At 45.4% G+C, this 17,701-nt stretch overlaps 1 protein-coding gene and 1 long non-coding RNA gene across 2 annotated transcripts; both read left to right on the top strand.

Annotated features, from left to right (window-relative positions):
• Positions 1–8,019: 8,019 nt before the first annotated feature.
• LOC125532834 (uncharacterized) lies at positions 8,020–10,222 on the top strand. The gene is made up of 10 exons (XM_087538488.1): positions 8,020–8,245; positions 8,430–8,498; positions 8,592–8,642; positions 8,754–8,831; positions 9,027–9,095; positions 9,389–9,457; positions 9,539–9,619; positions 9,698–9,748; positions 9,844–10,002; positions 10,083–10,222. Exons 1-10 carry the CDS (start codon positions 8,053–8,055, stop codon positions 10,220–10,222), a joined length of 960 nt encoding a protein of 319 aa, XP_087394614.1. The 5' UTR covers positions 8,020–8,052.
• A 7-nt stretch (positions 10,223–10,229) lies between these two features.
• On the top strand, positions 10,230–11,203 carry LOC147991012 (uncharacterized). Its single transcript, XR_015610654.1, has 2 exons — positions 10,230–10,654; positions 10,742–11,203. It is a non-coding gene; the product is annotated as an uncharacterized LOC147991012 (long non-coding RNA).
• Positions 11,204–17,701: the final 6,498 nt, after the last annotated feature.

Below are 17,701 nucleotides of genomic sequence, written 5' to 3'. Positions count from 1 at the left end.
ATCTTTATGATTCACTTAGGGAATCCTTCTCCCATTAGGAGGCCTTGTTGAGTTAGAGTGATACTTCTCACAAAGGAGGTTTTGTTCCTCTAGGAGGAGATAGATCCCACAAAGGGGAGGAACACAAGCAAAGCTCTATGGTTTTAGTTCTAGTCTTTGCTAGCCCTAAAATGGAGGGGTGGAGGGATATATGGTGCAAGGCATGAATGGGTAAGTGAGGGGAAAAGGGTAAAGTTACATGTGCTTTGCCCAATTTCTGCACGCATGAGCACTATCGGACAGTATGGTTGGGACTGGACAATATGGTGGCAACAGAAGGTTTGGAGCCTTGCGCAAATGTTAACCGGACTGTCTGGTCATCCGTCCGGACTGTCTAGTTGTGCGGTATTGCAGCATTTCTTCAGTTACTCTGTCTTCTCCCATCGCCGCTTCCATGCTTCCCTCTTGGATGGCATAGTCATACTCTTGTGCTTGAACTCCTTCTTAACAAGTGTGATACTCCGCTAAAACTTATGTATGCACGGGTAAGGATGGTTAGGTAGTATACCATCCAAGAGAGTTTCAAGTAAACACGTGTAAAGGAGAAGATTCGCCTTAATACATATGAAGTAGATGTTGTGTATGTCTATTTTTAGCGAAGACCATCATGGCTAGCTTTATTCTGAAAACAAAATTACATCATTTAGAAGCGCACAGACCAAACATGCCATGGGCTCACCAGGCCAACTAAGAGAAGTATTATTACAGCAAAAAAATTTAGATAACATGCGATGCTTGGTTCACTGAATGAAAACAATGTTTAAAAGAGACCTTCCCAGTCAAGCAGCTACGTCCACACACTCTACAAAGATAGCCAATGTTGCATCCCACCATTGAGATTGGTTATACAGAAGTTAATCACATAAGTGAGTTTAACTCGGCTTCCACTCGATTAAATCCCAAAGCATTAGCAAAATTGAGCATGTCTCTCATTGCTATTGCTTCGGTGGTCTTCACATCTGCAACAAAACCGAATATATTTGCATCGGGCAGCTAGGAATGTACCTCTACAATCTCTCAACATGGTTGTCATGGCTCCTGCACCATCCTCAGTAACACAATTGCATCAACATTCAGTTTCATGAACTTGAAGTCCGGTTTTGTCCATCTCCGCACTTCTGCCATGTTGTTCCATCAGGAGGAACTTTGAAAATTTGCCGCTATACCAATACCGTCACAGACCACCAAAAAGGACGGTATGACTCGTTGTGTGTAATTTGTCGCTTGATCCACCACAAGTATACCGGTAAAACAAGAAGGGCTTGTTTCACTTCCAGATTTTGCGCATAATAAGCAACAGAGACAACAGTAGAAGGAGGAGATGTTCCAATATGACAAAACCTGATTGGTCAATCATGACAACATCATCAATGATCTCCATCATCCCTAAGCGGTTCCATAGTTCCTCCGCGAGATTATATTGGAATAGGAGATGTTTAAGATCTGTTGTTCCTTGATGGCAGATTGGACAAGCACCATGAGTCCCTACATGCCGGATTTTCAAAATTGATTTTAGAGGGATGATCCCATGTTATGATCTCCATCTACAAATTTGAACATATTGGACAAAATGTTTTAACAAGGGTGTGTGAGCTTATAGATCCAACTTCGGGGACTTGGGATGAGGAACTTATACAGAGCATTTTCATTCCCATGGACGCCCGTCGAATACTAGAATTTCCACTGAATGTGCAAGCTTTTGATGGCTTTATTGTATGGCACCATGAGAAAAGAAGGATGTTTTCAATTCATTCGACCCACCATATGTAGTTGATACACAGTTCTCGACCACATGCAATGGCGTCCTAGAGCCAAGGAGGATCTACAACTCCGGTTGTGTGGAGTGCTCTTTGGAAGATACAAGTTTCACGTAAAGTTGCGCATGTCTCTTAATGATGGGGCACTTCACATGGTGATGTTCATGGGAGGCTCCGCATCACATAATCAATAGATTCCAAGACAGAACAATAAACCAGATCCCTTCTCATTGAAGTTCCACAAAGTGTTCTGTAACAATAATAGTGTTCCTCCACAAAGGAATTTGATGACATAATTTCCAATTCCAAAGTATTTCAAAATATAGCATGGAATGCCTAAGTAGACATCATCTACCTTCCTTTGGATTGTTTGAATGTAAATAGTGTTGCTATTATATTCCATAATACATGACATGGAAGCAAAAAACAATTGTCCAATTTTTATTTCAAAAAGTAGTGATAGATAAAAAACTTGCCCAATACATTAACATTGAACAAATACCTCAAATGAAAGGCAATTTTCCTTGTCCTTGGAGTGATTCCAATTTCCCCCCATAAACAAGTGATGCATAATAATATACACTCACTTGAATTCCTTCTCATGCAAGCTTGCTATAATTACCACACACACACACACACAAATCTCTCCACTAGGGAAGTCAGGACATAAGTTGACGATCTACCTGGACCTCCTTCTCGATTGGCTTTCCTCCGGTACTAGTACTAGTACTTCAGCCTCCCATGATTCCCGTGCTTGCAGACCGCAAGGCTCCTCCACAATCTCAAAGCCCCGCGCATCCTTATCAAGCTCGACATCGCCCGTGCCTTTGACATGGTGTCTTGGCCCTTACTCTTCGAGGTCCTCGCGCACCTGGGATTTGGCCATCGTTGGCGGGCATGGGTTGCCATCCTCCTCTCGACCTCCTCTTCGAGAGTGCTCATCAACGGCTCCCCTAGACCGCCCATTGATCATGCTTGTGGCCTTCGACAAGGCGATCCCGTCTCACCCATGCTCTTCGTTCCGGTGATCGACGTCCTCAACACCTTGGTCCAGCACGCGAGCAGGCACAGCATCCTCCAGCACCTCACCGCTAGGCGTGCTATCCCTAGCATCTCTCTGTTTGCGGATGACGTCGTCCTCTTTTTTCACCCCGATCACCGCGACCTCTAGGCTGTCTGGCGCATTCTCGAGCTGTTCAGCCATGCATCTGGCCTCAAGACCAACTTTGCGATGTGCTCCACTACTCCTATTTGCTGCACCACTGAGGTGGCCGCCCTCGCGGGCGAGACACTCTCCTGCTCGACCAAGGCGTTCCCCATCAACTACCTAGGCCTCCCCCTCTCTATGAGGAAAATTGGTACTGCGGCGCTCATGCCTCTTGTCGAGAAGATGGCCAAGCACCTGAGCTCCTGACAGGCATTCCTCCTCTCCCGCGGCGAGCGTCTCGCCCTCATCCGCCACGTCCTCTCTGCCATGCCATTTCACCTACTTCTCATTATGACCCTCTCGGCCCCGATCCTCAAGCTTACCAATCGTCTGATCCGAGATTTCCTGTGGCACGGTCGTAAAGAGGCTCGCTCCAGCAACTGCCTTGTCAACTGGCCGCTCGTCTGCCGCCCTCTCGAGTTCAGTGGCCCGGGCATGCGCGACATCCAGCGCACCGGCATCTCCCTTCATGTTCGCTGGCTATGGCTGCGCATCACTGACCCATCCCGGCCCTGGCACCACCTCCACCTGACGGATAACGCCAGCGTTCGCGACATTTTTCGAGCTTTCCACCACCTAGACCATCGGCGACGGCCGCACATGTTGTTTCTGGACCGATCACTGGCTTGATGGCAAATCCATTGCCGAACTTGCGCCGAGCCTAGCCGCGCTTGTTCCTCGTCGCCTCCGCGCCAAGTGTCTGGTTCATGATGGTCTCCAGAACCGGGCCTGGATCCATGATATCCGCGGCGCGCTGAATGTGGTGACCACTGTGGAGTACGTTGAACTCTGGAGGCGCCTCCTCCAGGTGAATTTCTCCCCCAGCCCGACTCGCTACGATGGCGCTGGACTGACAGCGGATCCTACTCGGCCAAATCATGCTACCACGCCCTCTTCCAAGGCTCCATCGCTGACCCGAAGTGGAGGCTCACTTGGAAATGTTGGACACCCGACGACAACAAGATCTTTCTCTGGCTTGCGAAGCAGGATCGTTGTTGGACGGCCACAAGACTTGCTCGGCACGGCCCGCCCCATCCGTCTACTTGCATGCTCTGCGATCAGGATGCCGAGGACATTCACCATCTACTCGTGGCGTGCCCCTTCTCCAAGGAAATCTGGTGTCGCGCCTACTCTTGGTGTCGCCTTACCACTGCCCCCCCCCCCGACGGCACCATCCCCCTCTTTGATTGGTGGCGTTCTGCGACAGACTCCGTGCCGCGCTCTCTCCGGAAGGCTCTCGCCTCGATCGTCCCAATCATTACGTGGGCGATTTGGAGGCACCGAAATGCATGCATCTTTGATCATCGCCAACCCTCCATCAACATTCTGCTAGCTACCATCCAAGATGAAGTGCGCGCCTGGGCCATGGTCGGCGCCAAAGGGCTGCAAGCACTACTCGATGTAATGTAGACCGCGTGTATTGGGGCTGAGAACCCCCTCCCTCTACTCTCGGGAGCCTTCGACTTGCCTCTTTGCGCACAAGTCGCTGGATCCCTAACCCTGTAACTTTCACTCTACCTATCAATGCAAAGACACCCTTAGGTGTATTGGAGAAAAAAAACGATTCCGGTGCTTGCAGAAATAACCTGGGCAGCACTATATTCCTTGATTCCCGTGTACAGAAAAGCAATCATTTGATCTTCCGGTGCATGTACTAGCAATTGGACAGACAAAGTAAAAGTCTGCACTAGCAGGTGAAGTGGTACCACCCCGCGTGGTGCGGTGCGGTGCGGTGCTATTCCTCATGGTTGATTTGCTACTCAAGGATTCACTCTGGTTGTCTGTCCCCTTGCTGCCGTCGCAGGATGGAACACCATGCCTTCCTCTGGCTCTGCCATTGACCCACGTACTGTGGCAGCTGGAGATGATCTTACTAGTACGGACACCCTACAAAAAGGCAATTACTACTCCCTCCGGTCCTTTTTACTCCGCGTATTAGATTTCTGTCAAGTCAAACTCAACCAAATTTGACCAAATTTATATAGAAAATATAAACATCTATAATACCAACTATATATACAATGAAACTACATTTCCTAATGAATCTAACAATATTGGTTTGGTATTGTGGATGTTGATACTTTTTTCTATAAATTTGATCAAAGTAAAGATATTTTGACTTCGAACAAATCTTATATGCAAAGTAAAAAGGACCAGAGGGAGTACTACTAGTACGTACTCCTGCATCCCACGAACGTAATTTGCTCGGCAGTTTCTCGCAAAACATAGTTGTCAGCATCATGATTAGATTTGCTTAAAATGTGCCAACACTGGTTTGCATGCATGCAACGTAGTCGAGCGAGTGCTCATAGGATCTCTCGTTTCATGCAAGTACTAGTACTACTCCAAGCTAAAAGTAATTAACATACGGCTTACATGTGCACTTGCTTAATTCTTTCTATTCCGTATGGCCTACATGTCAGGTCCACACAGAATCTGGTTCGCGGTTAACCGAACAAACAAGACCGACATATTTTGGTTAATAAGGTTCGGTTTATAATTTTGCTATGATTATTTCGATGCTTATTTTACATACATCAAAATTTAAAAAGCCTGAATAAACCGAACCGAGATAACAATATAAACCAAACTCCACCCCTACGGAAGACCATGGAAGCCATCTTTCTTTAAACTTTGCACGTAAATATAATAATAGACCATGTTTGTTACAAAAAAATAAACCGTTGACATGGCGTGTACAGTTAACAACAAAATTGGGAAAACACACCAGAAGGGTAAAATGTGGCACACGTTTGCTTAAATCGAGTATAAATTGAGAATTTTCATCAAATGGGTAATATATGTCACAAACTTAGGGATAAAACTGGAATGAACTCTTTTTTGATATCTTTTCATCACGGGTGTGTCTAGATCTAGTTTCGTAACCAAAGCTTAGTGTATGCTTCTAGGTGTGGAACTAACCCACCAGGTTCAAGTCCTAGACTTTGCATTGGTGGTCGCATTTTTCTGAATTTATTTCAGGTCTTTCGACAGTGTGCATTCCGTGGAGGAGACAATTCACATCGACAACGAAGGTGTCTGTGGCGACTTCGTCAATGTCAAGATGATATGTTGGTTCGGTCTCTCGGAGGTGCTCATAGGGATAAAGTATGTGCGTGTACGTGCGTTCGTAGAAGTCAGTGTATGTGTGTATGTATGAGTGTATGCATCTATAACGTGTTAAAAAAACATCCGTTTCATCCAGCGCGTTGTCTCGATCATCTGTGGCTTTCAAATAGTAATTAGTTTTTGATTCCTCGATCGATCGGTGAGCTTGATATGGTGTCAGTAGGTTTGTGAAGTATTTCTCTCGTTCAGAATTAGTTGACACTCAAATGGAGTAGGATCAATCGATCAATTAGCTCGATATACGGGGTCAATGAGTATGTGAACTATAGCATGCGCTAATCGCTTATTTTTTCCCGTCGTTTTCTGGTGTGCGGTCCCCTTCTTTCTCTTCGGACCCCCATCAATTGCGGCTGCCTCGCCTGCCCGCCCTGTCCAAGCAACCTCCTTTGTCAGTCATTCGCCACCGGGGTCTATTCCTCGTCTTTCTTGACGCCGGCAACCACCCCGCATCCGCATCCGCACCCCTCAACCCCTTTCCCCTCATCTACCGATAATGCCCCAGTCATACGCGCCGTCTCCGTCTCCAACAGTCCTAGGTTGCTGTCGTTGGGACGTGGACTCCCCGCCCATGGCTTAAAGTTGCATTGTTTCATTTCTCCCTCCGCAAATCCAGTGGCGGCGCAAAAGATTTTAAACAACCGAGGGACAAAAAATGCGATGATGGTATAGTTTTGGACGCGAAGCCGTCCGAATAATATATGTTGCATTTCACCCACAAGTTGATCGCATCAAAATCAAGCCAAACACACACATTTTCCTTCTTCTTTTTTACAGTGTGTCATAGCTCACGACCAGATCGTTTCTACTAGTAAAGGTAGCCGGACGCTGACCTAAAAACACTGACTAGAAGTTGATCATCACAAAACCACCAACACGGAGCTGACCACTCCCTCCGAAGGAAAGCTTGCATTAACTCCAACACAAGCAGGATGTGGGAGCAGTGGAAGGCAAACATCCCCTGAAGCCCCGAGCATTGGTTTTACGTGAACCAGTTTGAAAAGTCAAAGATACGATACGGGTAATCATGGTGCTCTCCCCTGCGGTGGTAGAAGGCTGGTTGGCTCTGTACGAAGCCTTTTCCGCCCGCTCTTTCCCCCGTCCGCTCCTCCCCGTCGCGCACCTGCTCTACCTTGTGGCGTGCCTGCTCTCTCTATATAAGCGGCGGCATACACTTTGGGCTCCTCATTCTCTCACGCGCTCTCCTTCTCCTCTGCCATCCTTCCTGCCTGGTGGCCGCCGAAGCAATGCGGCCCGAGAAGAGCACCGGCGGCGCGCCCCCCTGCCAAGACAGGTATGCCTATACCTCTTCGGGAACCGTCTCTGTCCGCTGCTCTGCGTCCCTTCCTCCCTCTTCTCCCCTGCTGCTGATTTGACATGTTTTGCTCAATTCTCGGTTTCCAAACATGCTCGCTGCTTCTCGACCTCACCTCCTTCTCCTTGTCGACGGCTGGAAGTACCAGTGACGCCCCAGAGTAGATCTACCAAGCACAGGCCAACGATTGCTCGACGTCACTCGAACAGATACGCCCATCAGGTTAGGCCTTGACGAGCCGCCACCTCACCCTTCTGTTTTGGTCTGTTGCAGTTTTCTCAAGTTCGAGCTCGAATTGGTGTTTTCAGGGAGCGTGGCCATCAGCAGGGGGCATGCGAGGGCGCCGGTTCCTGCACATCCCGGTGTGTCTCTAGAACCATCATTTTTTTGTGATCTACACAAGGGAGAGCTTGGTGGAACAAGTGCTGCTCGAGAGCAGGTCGACCGCGCACTGCTCTGCTCTGCGTCCCTTCCTCCGTGTTCCTCCCCTATAGCTGATTTGACATGTTTTGCCCAGTTCTCGGTTTCGAAACATGCATGCTCGCTGCTTTCTCCTCCTCGTCTTCTTGAGGATGGCACGTAGTAGTACTAGTGCCGCTCGAGAGCAGATGGACCGCGCACGAGATGATCGCTCCTCATCCATCTCTGGCCCCGCTACGCTTAGGCCTCGGCGAATCGGCACCTCACCTTGTCCATTTTGCTTTGCTACAGTTTTACTCAAGTTTGAGTTCGATTTGATTTTTGCAGGGAGCGCGGCCATCAGCAGGGGGCAGGCCAGTGCGTCGGTACCTGCACATCAAGGTGTGCCTCTAGCACGGTCATTTTTTTAGGAGTTTACTTGTGATCGACACAAGGAGAGTTGGCACGAGAGCTTGTTGGAACTACTAGTATTTCACATCGATTTTGGTTGAAATTTGTCTTCAGCTCTCGGTTTCCTAACATGTTCCAGCGAACACATCCTCACTTCGCTGTCGACTGCATGCAGGTGTTACTGCTAGTGCCCTTTGTGAGCAGGCCAACCACGCATCACTTGTCGCCCCGCCACGCCCATCAGGTTAGGAACCAGCACCTCGATCTCCCTTGTCTATGCCTTGATATCGCTATGTTGGAGGATTTGTGAATTTCGAGTCGGAATTATATTTTGCAGGGATCGTCATCAATAGGGGGCAGCCAAGGGCGCCATTTCCTGGACATTCAGGTTTGTGTTTAGAACTGTCGCGTTTTCTGATGATTTCACTTGTGATCGGAAGGGGGATTTTGTGTAAGAGCTTTCATGGATTCAAACTACTTGGGGAATTATTTGTTGCAGGGACAGGAAGTACTAGCATGACCCGGGGCCAACACATGTCATCGTCCTTCGTTTCAAATTCATCCAGGCCCTTGTCAGGTGCGTGTTGTGCATTGTTCAGAGCCTTGTCTCGATCTGTTGAGAAATTTGGCGCATGGCGCTCTACATGTTTGCCATCTTTCGTGCAACTGCAGCAATCAAAATTCACCTCGTATTACTGCCGATTTGACACCCGTTTTGTTCATGGTTTCACATTGTTTTTGCTTCACTATTTGTTCGAAATATCTGTTGCAGGAAGCACTGCTATGATCTTGGGGCAGGAGCTTTCTTCTTTCATTGCAAATGCACTCAGGCCCTCATCAGGTGCGTGCGTTGCCTTGTTCAAAGTCATCCTGAATCTCGTATCCCGTATCTACTACCTGTTGAGGCATTTGGCGCATGGCGTTCTATATGTTTCGTGCAACTGCAGCAATGAGCAATCAAATCATTTTGTTCACAATTGACATTTGGCGCATGGCAATTTGACACCCATTTTGTTCACAATTGACATCCTTTTTCTTCAGTTTTGACAAACTTGCTTCAGTTTTGACATCGTTTTGTTTGAGCGAATTCATCCTCAACGCGTCTTGATGAACTTGCTTGTCGTTCGATTGCAGGTACCAGCAGTACCCCTCTTGGACAGACTGCGCATGGCTTCTCTACCCATACCCCGGCACGCCCATCAGGTTAGTAGCCTGTAGCAAACCATCACTTCATCCTCATATGCCTAGATTGTTCATTCCATTTGGAACGATTGATTGCTACAGGGTCACGGGTCCTGTGCCAGGGACAGGCCACCAAGATGGCACCACTTTCTTCGATACATCCTTCGTCTGCTGCTGCAAGTGGTTGGTTTCTCCTCCCAGTTCTGCTTCTTTGTTTGCTGCAGATTTTGATGAATTCGGGGCTGGAATTGTTGATTGCAGTGAGTAGGGTCACGAACAGGGGCCAGACCAGGCCTTCCATGTCTTTTTCAGGTGTGTCCATTGCAATGTTCAGACTCGCCCATATTTGTTCCAAATCCCGTATCGATCTGTTGAGGTATGATGCATGTCGCTCTACATGTTTGCAGGTAACACCTCCTCGTCCCGAGCAACCGCTCCTCCTCGCACCTCACCAAGAACCAGGGATCTACTCGCCAACTTCATCGGCAGTGATCTCTTAAGCTCTCCATGGACTCCTCCAATCCTAGAAAATGACCCAAGCCTCAGTCTAACCCTTGCGCCCCCAGGTGCGTTCATCAACGTTCATTTGGTTGTGCGTGTACGAATTGAATGTGTTACGTGCTCTGACATGTGGTTCCATGCACAGTTGTGATATCAGAGGAGTTGAGTGCTTTGGAGGAAGAGACCTCTGATGATACTAATGGCCAAGGTACTTCTGTAACATTGCAGATATTAGTGTATCCATTTGTTTTGCACCTGGTGACTGACAGTTTGGTATCGAATTAGTTATTGCAGGCACCGTCCTCGTCGAGGAACCAGGTGTGCCCAATTTACTGTCCAAGTTCATCGATGGCAGCTTCTTTGATCGGGAATGGGTGACATCAATACGAGAAAACAACGCTCGTTTGAATCTGATACTCGCCACTCCCGAAGGTGCTTCATCCTTTCTTGTGCTATTCCTTTGCTGCATGGCTCGATAGAATCTGGTACAAAAGCAGTAATGTTGTTTTTATTTGTACGGAGAAGAGGAAACAAGAAGCTTCTTGTTGAAAGACTACTCCTCATGCCCCTCGTGCAAGGCCCGTCCATCAGCGGTGGTAGAGGCCCCCATCCGCCACGTTTGCCTCTGTATTCCATGCAAAAAAGACTTGGTCCCGAACAGTTGTCGTGCGTGCAACATTCTGCATTTTTTCTCAAATCTCGTGGATCTTCTAGCTGGTACACTGCTTGTCAACCTGAGGTCTTGGCATATAATCTTTGTGATGATGTTTGAATATGGAGGTTGATGTTGTTTGCGTCTTTTAGAAAAGAAGAGGCGTCAGGAGGCAGGGGATCCACCAAGGGCAGGGACGGAGCTCGCAAATCTCCGAAGCAGGGTGACAAAATAAATATGGGACAACCCGATGATCTTCCCGCAGTACTACCTCCAGAAGCCATCACCACAGTCGCCTGGTCTGCATGCGCCGCCGATGCCATATTATCTCAGATGCCCGGTGTGCAAGGCGCGCGATGCCACGTTGCGGCTCATGCCGGTCCAGCACATCTGCTTGTACTCAAAGTGCTACATGGATGCCCCCCCCCCCCCCCCCCCACCCCCATGGCTTGTCCCTCGTGCGTCTGATTTTCTAGAGAGTGGCGTACGTATATACTTTGATCGTTGGCTTATTCAGACTGCTTGGGATGCTCGATAGAGTGTGACACCTTTTTTTTTCTTCATGAACTGTGGCACGATATTCATCAATGATGAGAGTGGATGAGTGGCTCGCCTTGACTGTTCTATGCACTGTATTTTGTGTTTGCCAGGCAGTTTGCGCTTACTACTACACTTATTCTTATTCTTGGGCTCTTGGCTCAAGTAGTACTCTACTACCCACTGCTTCTTGTAGAAACTTTGGCATCTTTCTTCTTTGCCTGTTCTTTCTATTACTAGCAGGGGTGATATTTAATCTAAGGCTTCTTGTTGCATTTTTGAGAATTCGAGCATTGTTACACTATGAGAGCACTTGTATATTTGTGGTACTCAACATTATCTGGTCCACAAAACCATGTTATCTTTAAATAGTGGCAAAATATGCAGGATGGAGTAATCCTTAAATCGATAGAGACAAATACACACTTCTTAACTTGGACAGTAAATAGACCAATCCACATAACAGGAGATCATATTTGGCAATGATGTTAGCAATCCTGTAATTGTATCTACCATAGCAAACATTCTTTCAAGAGAAATGTTCAATCTCCTGGCGTGGACAAAGTGCATAGCCATATATGATGAACAATTATTGTGCATTCAATCATCCACGAACAACATCAATATGTTCATGTCTTGGAAACATCTGAATCGGATCATTGCCACTACCAAAAACGCCAGCTCAATTTATTGTTGCTTCTCAGGCCATACTGAACCGAGCAAGAATAGATGTGAACGAAGTAGGAGCGGAGTTCCCACACGTTTAGCCAGCATCCTCTTGCAGTCACCAGCGTGCACCTTACAAGAATACATTGGAAATGAGCTAGCTATGCTCGTGAAGAAGTTCCATAAGTTCTCCAAGAAGAATCGCTTCGGAAAGTCTTCAAGATCCAGCTCAAGAAATGATGAAGCTTCTACTCGTGACCACAAGAAGAGAACATGCCACAAATGCAAGAAACCTGGTCACTACATCTCTGAGTGTCCTCAATGGGACAAGGAATCTAATAATAATAATAATAATAATAATAATAATAATAATAATAATAATAATAATAAGAAGAAGAAGAAGAAGAAGAAGAAGAGGAAGAAGAGGAAGACGAGGAAGACGAGGAAGAGGAGGAAGAGGAGGAAGAAGAGGAAGAGGAGGAAGAGGAGGAAGAAGAGGAAGAAGAAGAAGAAGAAGAAGAAGAAGAAGAAGAAGAAGAAGAAGAAGAAGAAGAGGAGGAGGAGGAGGAGGAGGAAGAGGAGGGAGAGGAGGAAGAGGAGGAAGAGGAGGAAGAAGAGGAAGAAGAGGAAGAAGAAGAAGAAGAAGAAGAAGAAGAAGAAGAAGAAGAAGAGGAAGACGAGGAAGACGAGGAAGAGGAGGAAGAGGAGGAAGAGGAGGACGAAGAAGAAGAGGAAGAGGAGGAAGAGGAGGGTGTTGGGTCCTCAAGAAACAGATTTTGAACCAAAACCCTAGGAAAGAGGGTGTTGGGTTCGAGAGGAAAATGAATGTTGATGGTTCTTACTGGAAGCCTGAGCAGTACCCCAAAACCACATGGGTTGCTGCAAAGGGACCTTCAGTAGATCCATCTACCTTATCTGGCTTCACTTGTGCTAACCCTATTATCATTGATTAATCCTTTGATGCAAATTATAAAATGTCCAAAAATCAAAATGGTGAAGTGTTTGCCAGGTATATCGGTACTAACTACAGGAATGGACCACCCTTGAATAAGATCTGGGTGACCAAAAGTTGTCTTGAGAAGCTTCCTGTGAATGTCTGATGACCCACAAGTATCGGGATCAATTGTAGCTCTTTTCGATAAGTAAGAGTGTCGAACCCAACGAGGAGTAGAAGGAAATGACAAGTGGTTTTTAGCAATGTAATGTCTGCAAGTGCTGAAATTGTAAGTAACAGGGTAGTTTGATATCAAGATATTTTGTAACGAGCAAGTAATGATAATAGTAGCAAAAGTGCAGCAAGGTAGCCCAATCCTTTTGAAGCAAACGACAGGCCAAAGTGGTCTCTTATGATAAGCAAAATGTTCTTGAGGGTACACGGGATTTTCATCTAGTCACTTTCACCATGTTGGTTTGATTCGTGTTTGGTACTTTGATAATTTGATATGTGGGTGGACCAGTGCTTAGGTGTTGTTCTTAATTGAACAAACCTCCTACTTATGATTAACCCTCCCGCAAGCATCCGCAACTACGAGAAAAGTATTAAGAATAAATTCTAACCATAGCATAAAACTTTTGGATCCAATCGGTCCCTTACGAAATAGCGCATAAACTGGGGTTTAAGCTTCTGTCACTCTCGCAACCCATCATCTAATTGCTACTCCACAATGCATTCCCTTAGGCCCAAATATGGTGAAGTGTCATGTAGTCGATGTTCACATGACACCACTAAGGGAATCACAACATACATACTATCAAAATATCGAACACATATCAAGTTCACATGATTACTTGCAACATGATTTCTCCTGTGACCTCAAGAACAAAAGTAACTACTCACAAATGATAACCATGCTCAAGACCAGAGGGGTATTAAATAGCATATTGGATCTGAACATATAATCTTCCACCAAATAAACCATATAGTAATCAACTACAAGATGTAATCAACACTACTAGTCACCCACAAGCACCAATCTATAGTTACGGTAACGAGATTGAACACAAGAGATGAACTAGGGTTTGAGATGAGATGGTGCTGTTGAATATGTTGATGGAGATTGCCCTCCCCAAGATGTGAGAGTTGTTGGTGATGATGATGACGATGATTTTTCCCTCTGGGAGGGAAGTTCCCGCGGCAGAATCGCTCCGTCGGAGGGCAAAAGTGCTCCTGCTAATGTTCCGCCATGAGATGGCGGCGCTCTGTCCCAAAAGTCCTCCCCCTATTTTTTTCTAGGTCAAAATGACTTATATACCAGAAGATGGGCACCGGAGGTGCGCCTGGGTGAGCACAACCCACCAGGGCGCGCCTGGGCTCCTTGGCGCGCCCAGGTGGGTTGTGCCCACCTGGTGGGGCCCCTCTGGTAGTTATTTGCTCCAATATTCCTCATATATTTGATAAAAAATCTCCGTGAAGTTTCAGCTTGTTTGGAGTTGTGCAGAATAGGTGGCCTGATGTAGCTTTTCCAGGTCCAGATTTCCAGCTGCTAGAATTCTCTCTCTTTGTGTATACCTTGCATATTATGAGAGAAAAGGCATTAGAATTACTCCAAAAAGCATTATTGTGGATAAAAACATTATAAATAACAATAAGAAAACATGATGCAAAATGGACGTATCAACTCCCCCAAGCTTAGACCTTGCTTCTCCTCAAGCAAAAAACGAAATCGAAAAACATGTCCACATGCTTAGAGAGAGAGAGAGAGAGAGGTGTCGATAAAAATAAAATACGGACATAGAAGCATCATGTTCATTATTATAACAACAACAAACTTAAACATAAAACTTTTGTCAAAGAACTTTTATCATAGACTTCTCATGAATAAGTGACCATTCATCACACTTTTGAAGTATAAAGCAAAAAATCTATTAGAAACCAACAAACTATGTTTTCGGTCAACTTTGTAACTACAATTCATCATCTTTTCACGAAGGATCACGTTTTAGGAAGGGTCACGTAATGGAGACGTATCAGCATCCCCAAGCTTAATTCCTACTCGTCCTCGAGTAGGTAAATGATAAAAGAAATAATTTATGAAGTGTGAATGCTAGCAAAGTGCACAAGTTTGATCAATGACAATTTCGATCACTTTTCCTAGCATCATAACAACAATTCTTTCCTATAAAACTTCTCATGTTAAAGTAGCAACCAATTCACATGTTAAGGTTCAAACAATGAATTATCTTAAAACTCAACAACCTATGTTCTCAGTCACCAAGCAATTCTAATTCAACTTATTCAACAGAGTTTAAGTAAGAGCTCCACATAATCAACCATCATATAGTCTTCTATGATTGCTAACACTCACTGCGTACACATGAGCAAAACGTTTCAACCGGACACATAGAAAGATAGGGGCTTATAGTTTCGCCTCCCAACGTATTCACCTCAAGGGTGATGTCAACAATAATGACTCATGCTATCTATATTCAACTGGACATATGTGCCTAGATCTTTCCTCACCACATGATACTTGCCAAAGGAGAAAAATTAAAAGGAATAGAAGGAAAACTTTGACTCTTTGCATAAAAGTAAATACATAAAAGTAAAAGATAGGCCCTTCACAGAGGGAAGCAGAGGTTGCCATGCACTCATTTGTTTGTATGCTCAACCCCTTAGTGCAAAAGAATGTCACATTGCATTGCCCCTTGTGATAGCGACCTTTATTATGCAGTCTGTCGTTTTTATTCTTCACCATCACAAGTTTGTGCAACGCACAATTTTCTCTTACAGTAAATGATCTCACACTTCTAGAAGCAATTTTTATTGCCTTTTTGCACCGATGACAACTTACTTGAGGGATCTTGATCAATCCCTAGGTAGGTATGGTGGACACTTGAAAATAAGATTTGGGTTTAAGGGTTTTTGGATGCACAAGTAGTATCTCTACTTAGTGCAGAATTTTTGGCTAGCAAAGATAGGGGCAAGCAGCACATGTTAAAGGATCCATTACAATATGACTTCTACGTGAATATAAACAAACATAAACCATTAAGTTGTCTTCCCTGTCCAACGTCAACAATTCTGGCATATAATATTTTGATGAGGGCTCACAATCACAAAAGATTTCTAGGATAGTATATTTATATGTGAATCTTCTCTTCCCTTATTAATTCTTTCATGAGTTGCATCATTGACTAATGATATGTTTGTCAATCTCAAATAAAATTTTCTACTTATACTTTTCCTTATGTGGTGTCATCACCTACCATAAGATTAGTATATGATATTTTTCATTTATTTCCTTTCTTTTATTTATTTCCTTTCTCTTTCATTTTCTTTCCTATTTCTTTTCTTTTAATTGCAACATGAAAATAAAGAAAGCAAAAAACTCAAACTAAACTTTATTATATATCTTGCACACGATTACAAGGATAGATCACTAAGCAAACTCTCGAAAGGAAAGGATCGAACTAAACTTTTATTTATCTAAAGCAAAAGATCGAACTAAATTAAGTGAAGGCAAAAATATAGTGGGATGATACGATACCGGGGCACCTCCCCCAAGCTTGGCGGAAGCCAAGGGGAGTGCCCATACCTGATACTCAATTTTCCTTTGTTGATGAATATGGTGGTGGTGATGGCAATTGTTCCTTCAATTTTTTCATATTGAGAAATTTCTTCCTTCAAATCATTGACTTCTAGCTCCAGCTTCAAGATCTTGTCACATAAATCCTCTTTGCTTTTCTGCCGAAAACGAAAAGGAATAGATTGGTTTTTAGACCGGTAAGCTCTCTTAGAGAGACTTGACTTTTTGAACTCCATGTGCATATCCCCAGGTTGAGGTAGAGGAACATCCTCCTCCTCCGAGCTTGAACCATCGATCCTCATCAAGTAAGCATCCTCCTCGTCATCAGTAGTTTGACCATAAGGAGATAGGTTCCCATAGGTCTTTGGGTCAGCAATGAGATGTGAGACTCTCTCCGTCAGAGTCTTGGGACGACATATTTTCAGAACAGCGCAGAAAACAGCAAGAGAGAAGAACAGGGGATTTCTCCGCGCTACGGTGATCAACAGATTCGGGAAGTATATATAGATTTTTTATCCTGGTCGACAAGTTATACGTCTCCAACGTATCTATAATTTTTGATTGCTCCATGCTATATTGTCTACTATTTTGAATGTTTATGGGCTTTATTATACACTTTTATATCATTTTTGGGACTAACCTATTAACCCAGAGCCCAGTGCCAGTTTCTGTTTTTACCCTGTTTTAGGGTTTCGAAGAAAAGGAAAATCAAACGGAGTCCAATTGACCTGAAACTTCACGGAACTCATTTTTGGAAGGAAAGAAGCCCAAAAGACTTGGAGTGCACGTCGGGGGATCTGCGAGGAGGTCACGAGGCAGGGCGGCGTGCCCACCCCCCTAGGCGCGCCCTCCACCCTCGTGAGCCCCTCATGGCTCCCCTGACGTACTTCTTCCGCCTATATATCTCCATATACCCTAAAAACATTCGGGAGCACAATAGATCGGGAGTTCCGCCGCCAGAAGCCTCCGTAGCCACCGAAAGCCAATCTAGACCCGTTCCGGCACCCTGCCGGAGGGGGCAATCCCTCTCTGGTGGCCATCTTCATCATCCCGGTGCTCTCCATGACGAGGAGGGAGTAGTTCTCCCTCGGGGCTGAGGGTATGTACCAGTAGTTCTCCCTCGGGGCTGAGGGTTTGTAGACCATCTTCATCCTACGCCTCCTATGGATTGATAAACCTTAGGTCATCCACTTGAGGGAAATTTGCTACTGTCCTACAAACCTCTGCACTTGGAGGCCCAACAACGTCTACAAGAAGAAGGTTGTGTAGTAGACATCAAGCTCTTTTCTGGCGCCGTTGCTGGGGAGGTGAGTGCTTGAAGGTATATCTTTAGATCTTGCAATCGATTCTTTTAGTTTCTTGTTTTATCACTAGTTTAGTTTA

This window comes from Triticum urartu, chromosome 1A (genome assembly GCF_056163025.1).
Source record: "Triticum urartu cultivar PI428250 chromosome 1A, HENAU_Tu73, whole genome shotgun sequence".
Classification (NCBI taxonomy): domain Eukaryota; kingdom Viridiplantae; phylum Streptophyta; class Magnoliopsida; order Poales; family Poaceae; genus Triticum; species Triticum urartu.
Note: the sequence above shows the minus strand (reverse complement) of the source record. Positions and strands in the feature narration are given on the sequence as shown.